We start from the raw sequence: 20,959 nt of genomic DNA on the forward strand, positions 1-20,959 counted from the left end.
AGTTGCTAGCACCATTGGTGTGAAACAGGGGTGCCCGCTCTCCCCCACGCTCTTTGGGCTCTATATTGATGAGGTGGTCGATTACATCACACAGGGAGGAGGCTCTGGGGTTGAGCTATCAGGTATTACTGTCCATGTTATGCTTTATGCTGATGACATCGTCTTGGTATCCGACACGCACGTTGGGCTTCAAAGACAACTTGTGGCTCTTGATGACTTCTGTGCACAGCAGGGGCTCACAGTGAACCTTGGGAAAACCAAGGTTATGATCTTCCACACCTCACCCGCAGTCAGGAGCCACACTACTCTCACATTAGCAGGAGGGCGGGTTGAGGTGGTGAGCTCTTATGTTTACCTTGGCATCACATTTACTAGCTCAGCTGGACGCTTCTCCATGGCTCATGTAGTACGAGACAGAGTGACCCGGGGGTATGCAGCTCTTGCTGGCCTTGAGCGTCAGTGTCATCAGGCACATTTTCGGGAACCCCGCACGAAGGGGTGGCTCTTTGATACATTAGTGACACCAACCTTGATGTATGCAGCAGCGAGGGCTTGCAGCCTCCACATGGGTACAGCTAGAGAGACCACAGATCTTGATGCTCTCGAGGATGATACGCAGCAAACCATCCGTCCTGCACGACATTGTTCGAGCTGAGTTTTCTGCACCACCTATGGCAGTGGAGGCATTGTTCCAGACGATCTCCTTTATATGCAGGATGAGGGAGATGCCCACGGGGAGATTATCCCGTCGAGCTTTTGAGGCATCCAGACAGCTGGCCGAGGCTAGACACACTGGATCTTGGTATGCACAGATGCTACAGTGGTTCTCACATCATGGGATAGACATTGAACGGTTGCCACCTTTTCAGTATGATCAGTCTGCTCCACGGGGTTACCTCTCTCTCAATGAGAGGAACAGAGTGATGAGACAGGACATATGGCAGCACTACATACAGGAGACATGGACAGCACCAGAGAGCCCACTACCACCGAAGATGCTGTATTACAGAGACCACTTTATGAGCATCTCAGGGGATGGGTTTATACATCGACCGCGGTACATGGATGTATACATGCCACACAGCTCTCGCGTTGCTATTGGACAGCTATGAGTCTCATCACATCAGCTAGAGATAGGGCTGGGAGAGCGGCATGGGTTCCCAGAGCTGAGCGGATATGCAGATTGTGCCGCGAGGAGGTGGAGACTGAGGATCACTTTGTATGTAGATGTAGAGCCCACAGAGGATCAGAGATAGATATGCAGGATTGTTTGAGGAGCACTCTTCACTACTTAGTTGATGGAGGCCTCGGACCAGCGAAGCTTGGCAGACTACTACTAGAGCTTCATAGTTCTCGAGAGAGACTCCTCCAGACACCCGCTCCCACTAGGGGTGGGAGACAGTCCCAGCTCACAGATTTCTTCCAGAGAGCTATGCCAGTGCCAGCTGATGTACCACGTGGGGTGACCGCACAGAGAGCAGAGGAATTGAGAGCCCGGAGGAGACCTAGACAGACTGGACATAGAGCACCCCGACTCCGTCACCGAGAGATAGCAGCTATCCGAATGACACACCAGATGGAGACACAGGAGAGGCTAGCTCGCTTTCATTCAGACTCAGGGTACATGTTCACGCCATTCACAGCCTCAGCATCGGCGATGTATGATATCTTATATCCCTCTTACGGTACTAGATGGAGTTAGACATAGATCTGCATAGCATGCTTGTACTACCCCTTCAGCATATAGAGATGCATCTTGCCTTAGCACTCCATCCACATCCCCACCCCCCCCTATATTGTTTGTATATGGGCTCCACCGATCCATGATGATTCACAGTTGTATCCAGACACATGCACACTTTTTCTTTTCTTTCTTTTCTTCCGATGACCGGAAGAACACAGTTGTATTATTTTTTGTCTCATAGGCCGACTTTGGCCTCTCGTAGACGTTAATATATCTTTCTTTCTTTTCTCTCTCTCTCTCTCTCTCTCTCTCTCTCTCTCTCTCTCTCTCCCTTCTATCTGTGTTTTGCATCAGCATGTTCTCAATGGTGTTTAGGGTTGAAAGAAGACTCCAGAGAGAGAGAGAGAGAGAGAGAGAAGACTCTAGGATGATGCACATCAAATCAGCCCCAAAAACTTGCTTTAATAGAGTCGATTTGCTCAAAAATAGCATGTGCTTTTCCTTTTTGGCCCAAAATAGTTGAACTTGCCCAAATATATCAACTTTAAGCTTTTCTTGGCTTGTACTCCAAGTTGTAGCCAAAAATATTAACTTTTATGCTTTTCTTGGCTTGATGCACAAGTTTCATCTAGGCACCTCCTTTTGTCCACCTGTCCAAGCCCAAGATAATAATATGTCTAGCCTAGCTTTAATGATGTGTGAACACACCGACTTATAAACATTATAAGTCACTTTATTGAATAAAATCCGATGCTGCTCATGCTGTATGGCCATCTTTCAGGCCAAACCATGCCAATGAAATGCTCTAGCTTTCTTTTGTGGAAAATCCCCGTTCACACCTTGCTGCCGGTGAGTGTGTGAAACACTGGTCAAGACTGGTGAAGGGACCAAATGGTGACATCCCCTCCGTCTTATAAAGCAGTTGTCCGCAATTGTATAAACCTAATACCACTAAGATATCCTTCAAGTATAGCAGATGCACTGTCAATCCATGATATTTCATAATTCTAGCCATAAATCCAGATCCACGATCCAACACTAGATACGAGCACTAGAACCAACCGTATCAAGAAAGAAACTTTATCCATATCCTGAATCAACAGCTCTGATAATAACCAAACACAGGCACAATAGCCAACTGTGTCCCAAAAGTCCATAATTCCATAAGCCGGATAATAACTAGACACAGGCACAAAAGCCAATTGTGTCCCAAATATCCATAAATCCATAAGCTAGATAATCAATAGACACAAGCACAAGAGCCAACTGTGTCTGAAATATCCATAATTCCAGAAGTAGCTTTAAGTACCTGCAAAAATAAAGAAGCAACATACATAGCCACAAAACATCTTGCCATGCCATTGGACTGCATAAGGACACCACCCCTATGATCCATACACATGCCCAAGCCATATGGTTCACCAGGGCAACAACCCTTACATGAAACCATACATGCTCACCAGGGTTTCCCCTTCCACGAGGCTCGCCAGGGTTTCCCTTTCCACGAGGCTTTACTCACCAGGGCAACTACCCTTCCATGAGTTCATGCGACACTCACCAGGGTTACGACCCTTCCATGAGTTCATAGAAAGAATTCACTCACCAGGGTTACCACCCTTCCACAATGAACATGCTCGCCAGGGTTTCCCCTTCCACGAGACTTCACTCACCAAGGTTACCACCCTTCCATGAGTGAATCCAGATCACATGACCCTCGATGCAAACATAAGTCCCCAACCAAGAAGGCGTCATGTCCACTCCACCACATGCACTCCATGTCGGTACTTAGAACATACACTTTAGAGGAGAGATGGGCTCAAGTTCACTCTTACCACACGCACTCTGTGTTGGTACTCCGACCGCACACCTACGAGGAGAGGTGGGCTTAAGTGCACTCTACCACGTGCACTCCTTGGTGGTATCTTGATCACAGACCTGGAAGGAGAGGTGGGCTCAAGTGTAGAAGATAAGATGAGAATTAAGTCACAGGCATAAATATCTTGGTTCTCCATAAGCATGTCCGTGACAGATAATTTTTACAGGCATTTCGGCCCCCCATAATTTTACAGGCATTTAAGCTGCCAATAGTTTTACAGGCATTTCGGCCATCAATAGTTTTACAAGCATTTCAGCCGATAAAAGAAATCCATAGATAAATCCTCGATCCATAAGATATCCATAAATTCCAGAAATCCATTGTATCCCAAATAAAGGGAGCCAAAAACATACTCCATCCTAGTAAAAAGGAACCAAAAACTCAGTCCATAGTCCTTGGTCATGTCTACATGAAAAACCATATAAACCAAGCTTTTCAACCATAATGTTTACCTGAAACAATTCAAGGCAAACAAACAACACACAATTCTCCTTGTATAGGCATACAAGGGTTAAGTGTCCAAAAACACTTACAAGAATTTGCAAAAAAAACAACTTTGTAAAACTCAAAGTATACTTAGCTTTTATCATTGCCAGGTTCGTTATGAAGCCAAAAGAAATATCTCCTTAGCATACCATAAGATATCTTGAGAGATAGCTCCATATAGCTTGCTCGTAAACTTGGTTTATAATCCACAATAATCCATATGGAAAGAGTGTTGAACAGAGGCACCTAAAACCAACTCCATACTCTGAGGATAAAATCTGTGAATCCATAAATCCTTAGACCAAGCTGCCTAGTGCTCATGTTCATGACTGCTTCCATAAACTCAATAGCAAAATTGTTGGTCAATGTAGTCCCCACTTTTGATCTTTTCTCTTTCTCATTGTTGGAAGGAAGCCTCTTGCTTACGAGAAAGCCTTTGCTCTGATACCAATGTCACAAGTAGGGGGGCACTCGGAACGATAATAATAAATAGACCAACACTTCAAATACCAAACAAAGCATGGAAACATAGCGGAAGAACCATAAACAACACAATAACACCACACTGAGCCGGAACGGCCGGCCCCCCGTAGGAACTTCTTTATTGATATAGAAGTTTTTACAAGATACCAAGGTGCGGGTGCATACACCACTGGATTTTTCCACAAAGCATCATCACAAATCTTGCCCAGATAAACTATCTAGTGCCAAGATACAAACATCTCTTGGAGCTGTCCAAAACTGTTCCAAAACAGTCCCCAAAAATCAGCGCATAAACCATCCATAAATCAGCCCAGTACAGAGCCAAAGCTGCCCCAAACTCTGTGCCAAATCAGCCCCAAAACTGAGCCTCAAATCAACCTCGGAAGAGCTCTCAAATCAACCTTTGAAAAAACAGTCCATAAAAACAGCCAAAATAGTCCTTTGTTATGGAAACTTGTACCGCCTTCTGTACGACTGCAGCACCACTGTATCGCTGCTGTACCATCCGTACAATCAGCGTAGAGAGAAGAGGAGGTGCTGTATAGCCTCTGTACGGCCTGCGCAAGAGAGAAGAGGCAGGGCAATATGCTGTACGGTGAGTGCAACAGGGAGAAAAAGGGCTGCCCGACTGTTGCCTCAGCTCGGAGAGTCTATTTGCTCAAAATCGGCATGTGCTTTTCCTTTTTTGCCCAAAATAGTTGAACTTGCCCAAATATATCAACTTTAAGCTTTTCTTGGCTTGTACCCAAGTTGTAGCCAAAAATATCAACTTTTATGCTTTTCCTGGCTTGATGCCCAAGTTTCATCCAGGCGCCTCCTTTTGTCCACCTGTCCAAGCCCAAGATAATAATATGTCTAGCCCAACTTTAATGATGTGTAAACACACCGACTTATAAACATTATAAGTCACTTCATTGAATAAAATCCTATGCTACTTATGTTGTATGGCCATCTTTTAGGCCAAACCATGCCAATAAAATGCTCTAGCTTTCTTCTGTGGAAAATCCCCGTTCACACCTTGGTTCCGCTCAATGTGTGAAACACTGGTCAAGACTGGTGAAGTGACAGGGTCCATGGTTGCATCTTCATCAACTTATCTTCTTTAGACTCTTGCACACTATGAGCTGTATAGGGGGTGTTAGAATTAGTGCATCTCAGTGTATTTATTGGCTTTACCCATTTTGGGTATTTTATTCATTTACTCCTATTTTAGGGAGTCGTGGAGCTATCGGCTAGCTCTATGAGTAGTCAGCCAGCTCCCACATTGCACTATAAAAGGAGGCATCCCATTGTGCACTTCATCATCCCGTCCCTTGCGCATTGTTCAACATCTCTTGTTGGCTATTACCATTGTAAAGCTGTTTGCTATTATAAAAGGTAATCTTGTCCACAAGCTCTCTCTACTCTCTCTCTTGTTCAGTTTATGCTTCTTCCTGTGCATCCAACAAAACCTTTATATTGTGTAGAGAGAAAAAGTGCCCCTAGTAAGCCCCCCTTCACACAGTCACTACCACATATGTAAAATCCTACAGTCAATTTTAGGCACCTCTTTATTACCATCACATGAGTACATTGCTCTATGTATCAGATCACATTTCGGGAATTCCAGCATATGTAATATGCTCATACGTTAAAATAATTTCTTAGTGACATAATCTTTGCATGGATTTTGGTGCATGTGCCAAGACATTCACAAAAATACATCACATCTCTACAATGGTGTCACCAAGAAGTTCTCATGAGCCTTGCATCCGTGTATGCAAAAGGGAAACTTGCTTGTCACAAGAGTTACGTGAACATCTCTTCTTTCAAATGGAGAACATGCATCCATAGGCATCCCAAGTTTAGGCATTTCTAGGTTTATTGCAACAGTCATCTCCGTTAATACGAACTTTATCTTAATTTTATTTGCATAAGGCTTTTCTTCACTTTCCTCAAGTTGAGGGGTTCAAATTTTGACTTTTGTTTCTCATCGAACAAAGGTGGTCACTTCGAGCAACAGCTTCCAAAACTTTAAGACACACGACCCTGTTGGCTCAATAGGGTGGAGAATGGCCCTAAGTCCATTTTTCAAGCACAATGTGTATGCACTACTTTTGTACATGTTTCTTGCATTGTTGATGAGCCAGTGTGTGACCGTGTACCATAGTGCATGGGTGCACGTGACATTTCTGGAGGGAATGATGTGCCGGATGGGATTGCTAAAGGAGTGGATCCATGGTGTTTTCAGACTTTACTCGGCCTCTCACAGTCAAGTTCTTATTTAGGGAGCCAAAGGTGGCAGATTTCTCCTTTCTCGCTTAGTCCGGCAAGGCTGCCCTTTAGCACCGTATCTCTTTCTATTTGTTGCCGAGGCCATGAGTAGTTTCCTCTCAGCTCAGGAGACTGGGCTTCAGGTATTTCGGGGTCTTCCCCATCCCTTCCCAAGAGGGGCTACTAGACTCTGAGTTTGCAGATGACACAACAACAAGATTATCAAGAGATGAGGGAAAACTTCAGAGGTTTGCAGAGGCAATAGAGATCTTCTATCGTGCAGATTAATTGGCACAAGTCGTGTGGATTTTGGGTTGGCTCGTCCCCGCCTTGACTTGGCATCCAGTTGAGGCTTTCGAGTGGATCCTGATGGGCACTCTAGTCTGTTATCTTGGATAGGCATCAATATCTCCTTAGATTAGTAGCTAGCCCCTCTTCTTTTGAGCATTCTGAAGAAGCTTCTATATTGGAGTTCAACGAGGCTTTCCTTAGCCGGCCGAGTAGTGGCAACGAACCAAGGTTCTTCTTACCACCATGTGGTATATCACTTTCGAATCCCGTAACACTCAGTGTTTTACCATTGTGGATCGCTTTAGTAAATTCTGCATGCTCATCCCATGCAAGCATACGGCCATAGCCTTTGCTTGGCAGTTTATGGCGCGGATGAGAGCTTCATGGCAGATTAGTGAGATCAAAGCCCCCCTTGGAGGACTTCATGGGATGCACGTTACAAAGGGTGAGGGTGATTGGATTCCATGCACATGAGTGGCACGTTGACCCACCATCGGCCAAGGTTGCCGGGGAGAGACTAGCGTTTTTGGATTTGGGAAAGCTTGCCCATCACACGCCTCCAATGGGACCCAGGGGAGTGGACTTGGTGTGATCTTGTGCCTGGAGGAGACTCCGGGTAGCCCATTTTTTGCATACACCACGCGTCTTGGCCGCGGGATCCAGATGCCCGAGGTCGAGGGCGCTCCGGCAGTAGCAGGACACTGGTAGTCTTAGGGTCTCTCATTGCACTTTCTCTTAGATTTCTGGAAGAGGCACTTGGATAATTTTCTACCTCAGAAGATCAATCTCTTTGTGGCTACTGGCACATAGGAGTTTGGCAGTAGGCACGTGGTTGGCCATTGGAGCTAGACCAGCATCATGTTCGAGATGTGGCTATCCCCAAGAGTCTCAGTAGCGACATTTTGGGATTGTCCGAAGGCTCAGTAGGTTTGGTAGCGGATTCTCTGTGCCTTCACTATAGACAGGGCCTCTTCTCGTACTATTACTTGGGGCACTGTCGCTTGCGCAACTGAGGCCGAGGTTGTCATGCCTTATGAGGAGGAAGGTGGGGGACTAGCCCTTTAGGTCTCACTTTCGCATCTCAATAGTACGAGTCCCAGTCCCATCTACTGGTCACTGGACTCGTGGTTCGAGCTAGAGATGGGAGATTTGTTGCGGATTTGTAGCAGCATTGCCACATGGCACATTAGGAGAGCTCGATGCAGTGAAGTCATCGAAGGCACCCACACCCTGCCTACAGAGCCCATTAGGAGCATCTGGCTCAACATTATTCATACCCTCCACGGCCAATGGGGAAGCTTCAGGGTGGTTTTGACAGTATGCAACTTGGTTCTTTTCTCACAGATAGTGGTGGTGAGCCCACTTGGCACTATAGACCACTTGTGTGGTTATCCCCTCCCCCATCCCTTGTATGAGATAGCGTTCTCCTCATAAAGCGGCTTGCCAGAGGAGAAGTGCATACTTCCCCTCTTTTTTGTTCTTTGATCCTTGCTCTGTACTACATGGAGGCGAGTTTGTACTTAGCCTTTTAAGGCTGTTTTCTGTTAACTAATAGAAGGATCTTGTTTCCAAAAAAAAAACATAAAGATAAGAGTACATACTATATGGAAAATTACTCTACTACTAAAATAGACAAGGTCGGTCCATAGTGTGAACCCGAGTACATGAGCCGGCTTTGTAACTATGCCATAACTCTAGTAAACCAAAGTGACTGTCTCTCACAGCCTGGAAACCACTGGCGGCATATCACCCATACTCTCACCAACCATGATAGTGGCATAAGTGCGGAGCTGCCATCCTGGCGTGTCATCCACACCCGCACTAGTTGGGCTAGATATATCAACATGGCCAAGCGGGTGGATTCTTAAAAGCCCATGCACCAATTACATCTCTCACCACATGCCCTTGTTTATTAGATATGACGACACTATCTCCTTGGGTTTGGTACCGAGATTTTCAGCATGCCTTACATTTTCTATGGCGGTCTTCTTCTTGGAAGTCCATATCTCCTTCACAATATATATAGCCTTTAGATCAGTTGTCTTCTTCTCTTGATAGCACCACACTTGATGCCACAATATCTTCAATTTCAGGAGTTGCTCTTCTTGGGGTGCTCTTTGGTCTCCTTGATGCATTGATGTGGCTTCCACATAGCTGAATGAATGGCTTGGGGTGCTCCTTGGTCTCCTTGACGCATTGGTGTGGCCTCCACATAGTCGAATGAGTGGCTGGCCATTATGCTTTAATCAACTAATAATGAAGGCTCCCAAGACAAGACTATCGTCGGAAGCCGAGAGTTTGATACCAATGTATGGGAGAATATGCGGATCTCAAAGCACTTAACTATCAACTCAATCAAATGAAAATACCACAAAGCCAAGACTCCCCCTCCTTAAATCTTTATCACCGAAGGATTATTTGTCGTACAAGCTCGTGGGTGATCAATAGATCACCATATTTCCAATATAATAGAATGAAGAAAACAAAGATCAAACAAATGTGTTGATTAAATGGGTCCAATTGAATTCTTGCCAGCTACCTACCGAACAAAGGAATTCTCATCACATGCATATATATGGCAGCTGATAAGGAGTCTCCGTGTCACGTGCATTCTACACTTGGATGCCACGTGGACATATCTGAACAACAGGTGCAGGATGTGGATATATATATATATATATATATATATATATATATATATATATATATATATATATATATATATATATATAGAGAGAGAGAGAGAGAGAGAGAGAGAGAGAGAGAGAGAGAGAGAGAAATGAAATGAAATGAAATGTTATATTAACGTCTTCAAAAGGCCATAATGACCTATGAGACCAAAAGTTACATCATGGTGGATCTGATACAATGTCTGGATAAAAAAACCCAGAAAATGAAAAATAAAGATGATACTACTGGCACCTAGAAAATGAAACTGGAACTGGAATATAGCGAGGGGGGGGGGGGGGGGGGTACGCTATGGAGGTGAGTGGAATATAGTGAGAGGATACAATATCGTGTGGGACGGAGGGGTACACTATGGAGGTGCCTCCATCTCATAATATGTGCCGCATCGGACACTGGCGGATCTCCTTAATATCCTCTGTGGTCAGCACCCTGACTGGGTGTCCCGCATGCCTCGCAAGAATAATCCGAATCTGCCGCTGCAACCTCCGTCTATGTTGGGATGCCCCCCTCCGTAGTCGTGGGCGTCTGGACCACCCAAGCTCAATCGCACGATCAATCAGTGTACCCCTGGTGTGGGCGGTATCCATGTCCTGCTGCTGCTGTGGTCCATCTGGCGCAGTGATGGCTGGACTAAAGAAATCTGTAATGTGCCTCTGAGTCTGGCTCTGTGTGCGTAAGCAGGCTATCTCTATGTCTCCGCAGCTCAAGCAAGAACAATCCCAAACACGTCTGGTCCTGGTATCCCATGACTCTGGAAAGTGGTCCAAAACCCTCTCTGAATAAACAGTGGAAATGACCACGTATCTCATAGTATGCAGTACAATGGCATATATAATGTAGCTCTGTCTCTGGCTTCCCATGGCATACTCGGCATATCCTGGCCTCCGCTGGTATACCTCTATATCGGCCAATCTCAATCTCAAGCTGGTGTGAGGATGTGCGAATCTGACCAATAGCACATCGTGCTGCATGAGACAAGTGTACATCCATGTAACTGGGTCTGATCACAAAACCATCTGCTGTGAGCTGAAGAAAATGCTCTCTGTAGAAAGCCATCTTCGTGCCCAGCTCCTCAGTCGGCTGTATCCATGTCCTCCTAATGTCCAGCTGAACTAAATCCTGACGGATGAGTCTGGTAATCTCTGTCCGTGTGAGAGTGAGAGAGGGTGCCTCCAGAGAATACTGGAAGGGAGGCAATCTGTCCATGCTAAAACCATGTGCTTGGAACCAAGATGTCATCTGTCCATACCAACAAGCCGTGTCTCCCTGTAAAGCTAACTGTCGGGAGGACTCCAGGGCGAGGCGTGCATATCTGTCTCGGTGGAGATCCCACAAGCCATGTATGTAGGAGACTGATCTCGTAAGAGCCTCAATCACCAGAGGGGCAGCCGCCAGCTCTGCTCGAATAATCTCATGAGGTACCACGGCCTTGGCTCTAATAATCCTAGCAATCATAGATACCAAAGGCCTCTCCATACCTCTCCACCCGCCTGCGCTGTGATGGCCCACTCAAGGTCCCCATATCTGCACTCCATAAAGCATAGCTGATGTCACTAGTGTCAAAAAGCCAAAGTTTCGTTCGAGGTTCCTGAAACTGAACCTGCGAACACATCCTCTCCAAACCACCCAGGGCTGCATGTGCTCTAGTCAATCTAGTCTCTGCTGCTCTCCTCATCGAAAACACTGGCCCACTGAATACTACCCCAAGATATGTATATGCATCTGTATACTCCACAATCTCTTGCCCATATGTAAATGTGGAAGCTGATCGCCTAACCCACTGTGGCGTGGTGTTAAACACCATAACCTTGGTTTTGCCAAGGTTGACAGACAATCTACTATCATGTGCAAACTCATGTAAAGCATCCAGATGACGCTGCATACCCTCAGGGGAATCAGAGATCAACACAATATCATCAGCATATAACAATAGTGGGATCCATGTACCTGCTAGCTGGGCTCCTCTGTCCCCCAATCTCTCAATGTAGTCAGAAGCCTCATCCACATACATACCAAACAGTGAAGGAGATAACAGGCTTCACTCCTATAGTGGAGTGAACCAAAGTAGAGACCCCCTCTGGGGTGCGTACCTGTCCTGCAACTGATCTATATAAAGCCATAATCCCCCATATGAGCTCTGTGGGTACCCCCATCTCCTGTAATCGCCTCATCAATCTGGCTCTGGGCACTGCCATGTGCAGTCCCCATATCTACCAAATATCTCCCATACTCTGTGCACTCCACATCCTGTGAGCGTCTGTCTAATCCCATATCCAGAGTGTCCAGCTCTCTCAGCATCTCCTCCGAGGTATCATAAAAGGCTGTCTGGCGGTTGCCCGTCCGGGCATTAAAGTCCCCTAACAGGATGATGTCTCCATCCCTAGAGAACTCCCATATGTCATCATCTAGCACAGAGAAAGGAGACTGCCCTCTAGGTGCTGCATATGTCGATGTACTAGGAGCAAAATAGCATATGGCAATATACAGGAATCTGCCTGTGTCGGCCCTCAGTCTCACCCACATATATCTGGCCTGATCATCTCTCCGAACGATGTGTAGAAGCGGTTGCAGCTCCTCCCTGAAAAGAACTGCCACCCCTCTTGATCCTCTACTACTGTGTACCGATCTCGTCCCTACTCAACGTCCTCAAATGGAATGATATATTAACGTCCTCAAATGGAATGATATACAAGAGAGAGAGAGAGAGAGAGAGAGAGAGAGAGAGAGAGAGAGAGAGAGAGAGAGAAATGAAATGATATATTAACGTCCTCAAAAGGCCAAAATGACCTATGAGACCAAAAAGGTTACAACAATTGGTGGATCTGATACAATGTCTGTGTAAGAAAAGCTAAAACAACTAAACAACTAACTGAAATTGAAACAACAACTATGAGGAAAAGTAAGGTACTAGGAGCTTCTAATGGATAGCATCTGGGAAGGAAAACTCCAGCAACAAAGGTAAGCATCATATACATCACTATCCAAAGATGTCTCTCATCGGTCGATGGCGGATATCCCTCTCTGATCCCCTCCCTCTCAAGAGACCCTCTCCCTATGTCTACGTAGCTCCAACAAGTATAATCTGAGGCATCTTTGATCCTAGTATCTCATGACTTTGGAAAGTGGTCCGAAGCCCTCTGTGAACAGGCAGTGAAAACGGCCAAAGTGGCCTATGAGACCAAAACATAGTACACAGATGATGGTGTCTCATCAAAAGTAAGACAAAAAGGACTAAAAATGTCCTAAAACAGTCCTAAACAGCTATGAAAGGAAAATACTCCTACTGAGGTACAACAAAAGTGTATAATATCTACAACTAGCATAAGATTGGTGTAATCTGCTCATCTCAGTATCTCTCTCATGGGGTGCTATAAGATAGAGAGACTAAAGTGGCGGGGCAGTCGTCTCCTGTGGCGGGTGATGATGGCTCTAATCCACCGGTGATGAAGCGGCTGTGGACAAGGTCTTGGTAAGCGTGGGCATCTCGCTCGACAAAGTGCTATGGCTCTGTCAAGGGTGACTCCACCTGAAGGACGTCTGGCTCTCCGAGGGGGTAGTGGAGGTCCTGGTCGTATCTGTCGGGGTGGTCCTGGCCCTGAAAAAATCTGTCATGGCTCGTTGGCGGGGTGGATCCTAGTGTGTTGTCCTGGCTCGTAGGAGAGCCTCTCGATGGCGTCTGAGCTCCAATAAGAAAAGCCCCAAATACCTCTGATCCTCAAACTCCATCACATGTCGTAATGGTCCAAAACCCTCTCGGAAGAGACACCAGTATCTCCCTCGTATCTCATAGTACACAGTACATCGGCATATGTAGTGCTCCTCTGACTCCACTTCTTGGTGATATAGCTGACAAATGTGGTCTTCTGGCTTCATCCCCTCGTATCTGCCAGTCTCTACCCTCAACTGATGTGATAAAGTGCGGATCTGTCCAATGGCACTGCGAATGCCATGTGAGAGATGGGTGTCCATGTATGTAGACTGTTTTGCACAAGGGAAACATGACCAAGAGAAAAGTACAGTGAGTAATATCTTTGGATTTGGATCATGTCTAAAATGATAGAATCAAGGAAGTCATTTGTGCCAAGAGTGATAGAATTATGCATTTGGGACTGTTTTACTGTGGGATGTTACGGGGAGGTGTATCAGAGTAGCCCTAGCAAAGTTTGCAAGAAGGCATTATATGTTGTGGACCATGCAACTAAAATAGTGTTGGATATGCTCCATGATCCATCACAACAAAAGTCACGCCTACATCCACTTGCATTGGAGATATTCGCGGCTCACTAATCAAGCAAGAGGTGGAGATAATCAAGGAGATAATGAAGGAGAGGATTGTGGAAATCATTAGTACCTAATTACATCATTAGTTCTAAGCTAATCCAATGTATCTTAGCCTATTTAAGAGGCATCAAATCAATGCTATTGACAGATGCTATTTCGCTCATTTACATTGTTATTATGTTGCCATTAAGTGCTACTAATCTAGATTAAGCTAATCACTCTTTCTACCTCTACTAATCATTCTTAAATCATGCTACTAACCTCATATTATGAGCCCCCATGATCCTACCGAATAGAAGACAACTTTTAAGAAACAAAATTGTTGACAGCATTTATTATTGCATGTATTTTGGATGGAAAAGTAGGAGAATGCCAAAGGGTGAAGTTTCATGGGGAGTCACATAGTTTTAAAACTGTATGCCCTGTCTGACTACAAACAGACTGGTTGGTTGATTAAATGCTATGTTGCAATGGATGGGTTTTGTATTCCTGCTGATTTCTTCATCTATAACTTGCTGTGTGATGTAGAGATTTTGCATCTGAGTCTTACCGTACATAGTTAGAGAGCACATGTTTGAGACTGTTATTTTTTATAGGTCTCATACAAATGGCTGAGCAGAAAGTTTTCCATAACTTCAAATGAGGCCAAAAGGTACGTGCTTTCATCAGTAAACCCGTAGATACTAAGTCGGCATCATGTTTATGCATGACGTGTAAGAATGTTTCAATGTTTCCTTTTCTCATGGGTTCCTGCACTAATGGTTGTGATTGGTAAGCATACAGGTTGCTTCAAATCGTTGCAGAGCAACATGGTAGCAGTATAGATGTCATCTATGCAGTGTCAGGATGGTCCAAAACAGAACGGTGCTGCTATTCTGTGCAACTTGTGCCAAAGTCAAAACTGCAACGTACACACAAATCTTCACCACATTTACTATGCAAACCGTTCTGTTTGGGATATAGATTGCTAGGTCATAGGTCACTTCTTGTGTTTGCTTGTGATCATTAAGTTCATTTTGACAATGTGGCCCACACTGTTCCGCTGACAGAGGCCAAGGATATGCTCGATGGTCACGTTTCTAGTCATGTTTACAGTATCCAGCCCTGCATACCAAAAGACCCTGCTGAGCTTTGGAGTGCAGAATATGTTCAGTCAGAGGAACTATTCAAACAGCCTCTGGAGCTTAAGAATTGCCTTCGAGACAACCGGTAAAGGTCTCTTAAACATAGACTATTAGATTAAACATTCTTTGTACTTTTTGTGCACTAGCTGTCAACGCCATAGTTACTGGGAATGGCTGAAATGGACCCCTACAGGCAGGAAATGGTGTTTTCCCTTTCCTTGCAGCCTACAATGCACTTCTGTTGGGAAACGTTTCCTGATGGCAGGAAGTGTCTCCCCCTATCGTTTTATCCGCTCCCTGACAACACCTGCTGTTTCCCTTGCAAAAGCCCCAGTTCTCACCAACCTCCTTTCCCATAGTCTCCAATCATATACTCTCCTAATTTCTTACATCCCCGTGTGTTTCTTCTTTCCCTTTTTTTCTCAAGGAGAAGAATGCAGAATTAGTCAAGGTTTAAGCAGCTCGCACAAAGAAGGCAAGTGGGCAGTTTACTGTGAGGGTAGAGCCCTCATTGAGGACTTTTGCAAAACCAAACCAAAGCCCCCCAAAAAAAACCTGAGGAGGTGAATGTATCCAATGGACGGCATCATAGCTCTGCTAGGTGATTAGTAGGGGTTTTGTTCTTTTTAATGCTTGTTTTTTGGACCATAGCAAGACCTTCATGGTTTTCATGTTATGTATTCGGTCTTATAGGTCATTTTGGCTTTTTACAGACATTCATGTAATTTTCTTTTCTTTCTTCCTATCCCTTATTTTGCATCTCCCTCACTGATTGTTTCCTGTAACCACGGTTGAAGCTCTAAATGTCTTCCTGCTTTCTGTGCAGGTTTAGTGCGGTTTCTTGTATTTCTGTCACTCGCAAAGTGTCGGGAACAAGTTCTGCTGGCAATGCCCCATTAGCTGCACCCAAAGTAGCTGCTCCATCAAGTAGCTCCTCTAAACCTTTGATGGTGCAAGCAGAGGTACTAGCAGCTCAATCATCCACATCTGGACCGCCAACCTTTTCTAAGCAAACTACCCTGGAAAATAGTGCCAAGGATGCAGGAGCTGCTTCACATGGATCTGCAATGGTGACAGGACCTGGAACCAAGGGTGTTGTCATGGCTCCTCCGAAGAAAAAATCATCAGGATCAGGAGACAGTGCTCTAGCGAACCTATGGGGACGTGCATCAATCAAGCCGAAGCCAATTTTACCTGAAGCTCAAGTAGGATCAGCTGTGGAGGACCCAGCTACTGGTACTTGGCTCTACTTTACCAGATTTCGATCTTGCTATGGTCTTTTAACTTTCCATAGCATGTTAACATGTGTCAAATTGGAAATTACCACAGGAAATGCAGATCACGATGACTCCTTTGATGCAAATAGTGACGATGATGCTGCTAACTTCGCACACATACGGAGAGGACAAGTGAAGAGCAGCAGCAGGAGAATGAGACGCATGGTTATCGATGATGACATGTCGGATGAGGAAGACGAGGATTTGGATTCTGAGAACATTGTTAGTTTATCCTCTCCTGAGGTTCGGAAAGAAAGGCCAGACTCTTCAGCTGTATCTAAGAGGAATACATCTGCTGGGAAACCACAGGAGGTTGCTGCACTGAAAGAGAAAAAGGTCAAAATAAGTCCGGGAAGGAAAGATAGAGGATCGTCGCCATCTATGGCATCACCATCAGCTCATGCCAGTAGTCAAGAAGTTAGAGCTGATACTGTTTTGAACAGTGAAGAAAAAGCAGGTAATAATGCTTTCAAGGCAGATGTCGAGACAAACAAGTCAATACACACGGATGAAAAAGGCACATCATCAACTACAGCACCTGGACCAAAGAAGAGGAAAGTGCTTAAGACTCGTTTCGATGATCGTGGTCGGGAAGGTAAAGTTCTCAGCAAACTGCCTACCTTATGCTTTCATGTAGTCCAACAGTAACCATAGCGCGGGGGGACCTGGGGTGTTTCTTTGGATTGTGTAGTTCAAGTTTTGTAACATCTAAAGTTCTGATTTTATTAAATCTTGACTATTGGTTTTCTGAGCTATGCAGTGACAGAGGTGGTCTGGGAGAATGAGGACATGGCAGTAAGCCATGTCAACAAGGATGAAAGTCGCCCATCGGATGCTGATGCACATGCACATGCCCAGATCGAGCAACCAAAATTGTCAAGCAATAGGTAAAAGGCGTCCTGGTGTCAAGAGTGCCAATAAATTTGGCCATTATTATTTCTTTCAAAAGCCAAGGACGTGGCTGAGTGGTTGACGTGTGTTACAGGTCAATAGGGTCTGCGAGTGCCAAAGCGAGTGGTAACAAGTCATTAGGGAAAGTGGCACAGAAAGACTCTCAACAAGGGAAAATCTCCTCATTTTTCAAGAAGAAGAGTTGAAGCAAGGCCAAGCAGTAGCATACATCCACATTTGATACACTACTTAATTAAAGCTTGCAAAATCCTCCTAGAGCTAATTGTGAACTGCAGAGGAGCCCCAATTTTGCATCAATTGCTCAACAGCGTCTTGGAGCCTAAAGAAAGAGAGTGATGAAGATGGGACTGTTTGTGACAGCTCTAAGAAAGAGCATCTGTATGCATGTGTGCAAAGCTTGCTATTTCCATTATTATTTTGTGGCTTCCTTCCCCTTCAACCTTACTTGTACCTTAGGGAGTGTGATACCGAGGCTGGTCACACATACATGGCCACTTGCAGGGAAAGAGACATCACAACCATAACGTTCTCATGGACGGACGATCCCAGAACTGAACGCATGTGTGTAAGCTTCCTTAATTTTAAACGTACTTCTGCCTTTGCATGTGAAACAACTGGTGACCTTCACTATGCCAGCCCAAATAATGGTGGTACGTTGTCTTACGATATTGTAGGCATGTTATGGTTACAGGTGCATTTTGTCGCTATGTATGTGTCATTGATAGAGGTTTGAGTTTTGAAACTAAATGAAGAGAAATCGGAGTCATGGCTGCCAGTAATTGGCTGGTACACGAGCAGTGGGAAAAACTATTTGATGGCCTTGGTGGACGTGACATACACTGAATGTTTGTCATTAACTGGTAAAAAACCTATGGTGTTCTTGTATTTTAAGGAGTTTGAAGTCCGTCAAGTTGAAGATATATATAGCCTGTTAATTAGCCACTGTTGAAAGTATACAAAATGATGGTTTTGGGAGTCAAGGCCTTGAGGCCATATTAAAACATTGAATTCTGTTTTTGGTCCTGCCTAGCAGGGTGGAGGGTTGATGCTTTGCATTCGGTTATCATAACCCCTACAGATCAATTTGCAAATTTTGACATAAAAGTTTAATCCTTAAATGTGAAATGGGCTTCTTACACGTGTCTGCTATGTGGGACAACACCTGCTCTTCACCAGGGGCCCGTCCTGCTCATAAATCTTCCATAAGCCAGCCTCTCATAGGTTATCTAGCAACATGTTGTGATTGGCTAAACAATAGTGTACTACAAGAACTCTTGTCGTGCATCGTTACAGTGGCCTTTGTGAAGCAGCCGAATGTCTTCTAGTTTGTATACAAACAGCTACTGATTGCCACTCCAGCTGTGTCTAGCTGGCTATTCTCACCACATTGTGCTAGGATGTAAGATTAGAGATTGTAATAAGTATGAATATTTAAGGTGAAGCCTTGTTATGTGCAGCAATGTTGCAAACAAAAAAAAAAGCCTTCTTGTTTAACTAGGATAAAGCGTACCCAGATTTGCACGAGTCAACTTGTTTTATATGTTAGGTACTCATTGTATGTGGGAGACGCTATTAATCAGTGGAATAATTAAGTAATAGGCAATCATGTTATCTTAAACAACCTTGCAAGTTCAATACCATCATAAGCCACTCCTGACTGTTGCTTTACTGTGAAAGATATGACATAATTCTCACCAGTTGCCATTAGCCAAGAGTGTAGCTGCTGTTAGTAGCATAAGCCTTCATTGTATGGTTCTTCGCTTCAAGACTTCTAGAGTGGAAGTGCTTGTTCATCAATCCATGTCACCGCCCACACCTAATCAACCCGTTTTCAGAAAACGCAAAATGCGTGTCAATGGTGACAAATTCATGTTTGTAAATCATGGTAACTGTGAAGTTCACGAATGACTTATCAAATTTTACAATGATGTTGAAATTTGTCGGAGCATCTTATCCCTACCTATATGACATTCAAGTTAGTAGTATACTCTTTCACATTGGATTCACCCACACTGCATCAGTGCAGAGTGGGTGCACTAATGAATACTCTACTTCGTGTGCTTTCAAATAGCGGATTCAGTGACTTTGTGTGCATGCCTTGGCACAACCATGTACCTCTACTGTATAAAAATTGAGTGCATGCGCATATGATTGGTAGGTTAATGTTTAGAGGATCAAATTATTCATATGTTCTTGTTGATGCAAAAGCATTGCCAAGGAAGTTTTAACCTTGGAGGTGATACTATTGTAGGACACTAGAAGAATTACTTCGGTCCAAGTTTTGGCCCCCTTATGTGTAAGATTTGACTTTAGATGTCAGAATCGCTCAATCAGAATCGCTCAATTCATTAAGGGTTGTTTGGATGGCATGGAGGTTTAGGAACCTCAAGTCATAGGTTCAATGTACAAAACCCTGGACTTGAAAGTTATCACGTTATTTGGTTGGTGTGAATAAGAAGACTGCTGAAAGTGATAGGAAGGGAAATGTGATCTCACATTTGTAGAAAAGCTTAGCGATTATGTTTGTTGGTTTGAGTGAGTAATAAATGGAAAAAGAGGTGGAGATGATAAAGGAAGTGAATATATATAGGATCTAGATGCCTTATGAAGGTTTAAACATGCAAGCTTTATGAATACCTTGACGCATGCATGGTTGTTGTACCATCTTTAACTCAATTCACTCTATTGTTTGTTTTGTATTCAAATTGGTCTTTAAGGCGAAAGCTAATATGTTTTTTGGTTGGTGTCAATTAAATGGAAAGAGGTGTGTGTGTGTGTGTGTGCACGCTCGTGCTCGCGCGCATGCGTGTGCAAGAAAGAGACTTATATTATGAGTGAAAGAAATCCTCATCCCAAATATAAGCAGATCTCAACCAATTTGGGGCATTATATTGCTGAATGTTCATCCTAGCATATAGGGAGATCTCAATCAATCTCAGGCATTATTTCGCAAGAAAGAGACTTCTATTAAGTATGAGTGAAACAAATCCTCATCCCATAATATATGGAGATCTTAACCAATCTGGGGCATTAAGTTGCCAAGAGTCTTGTGGGGGTCAAAGATAAGAAAACACTATGATCCCACTCTTATCATAAACAGGTTGTGTTTCGCTTGCGTAGTTCGAGTTGGACCTTATGTGGCCATAAGAGTGAATGATATCACTCCATATGCAGCATACACATTGATCATCATATAGCCTTTGTGCATTTTGCTTTCAAATCTGCCTTGTTGTGATGTTGGCAATGATCTCCCAAGTGGTGTCAATGCTATAAGCAAGGGTGGTGCATAGTATGATTGACAGGATTAGAAATCTTGCTCACAAAGAATATACATGTGGGCCATCCAAGCAATAACACCCCAAGTAACATAAATTGGGGAAATGAATAGATCTTCTATTTCCAACTTGAACCAAGAACCAAATCACAAATTGTGCATTCAAAAACATGAATAGTTATTATCACAATAAAAAACAAATTGACGTGGAGAATCCTTTCTATTTGTTATCCCTAAATTCAAAGAAGTGCCAGTTGATTAATCAATTGGATCAATGGGCTTATCAAATTATAAGCCTAAGTTTTTCCTTTCTAACTCAAATAAAATATT

The 20,959-nt window shown here is 44.2% G+C and overlaps 1 protein-coding gene across 3 annotated transcripts in view; it reads left to right on the plus strand.

The window, feature by feature from the left end:
- The window catches only part of POLD3 (DNA-directed DNA polymerase), a 54,917-nt gene extending 36,951 nt beyond the window's left edge, over positions 1–17,966 (plus strand). For all 3 annotated transcript variants that reach the window (XM_086799780.1, XM_086799782.1, XM_086799781.1), the window contains 7 exons: positions 14,639–14,694; positions 14,826–14,950; positions 15,092–15,251; positions 15,993–16,402; positions 16,496–17,038; positions 17,204–17,330; positions 17,429–17,966. In XM_086799780.1, the coding sequence (XP_086655906.1) occupies positions 14,639–14,694; positions 14,826–14,950; positions 15,092–15,251; positions 15,993–16,402; positions 16,496–17,038; positions 17,204–17,330; positions 17,429–17,540 (1,533 nt within the window). In that variant the 3' untranslated portion in view covers positions 17,541–17,966. The remainder of the gene's footprint in view (positions 1–14,638; positions 14,695–14,825; positions 14,951–15,091; positions 15,252–15,992; positions 16,403–16,495; positions 17,039–17,203; positions 17,331–17,428) is intronic.
- The last annotated feature ends 2,993 nt before the right edge of the window (positions 17,967–20,959 follow it).

This window comes from Cibotium barometz, chromosome 6 (assembly GCF_041138505.1).
Source record: "Cibotium barometz isolate CiBa-2024 chromosome 6, ASM4113850v1, whole genome shotgun sequence".
NCBI classification, from domain to species: domain Eukaryota; kingdom Viridiplantae; phylum Streptophyta; class Polypodiopsida; order Cyatheales; family Cibotiaceae; genus Cibotium; species Cibotium barometz.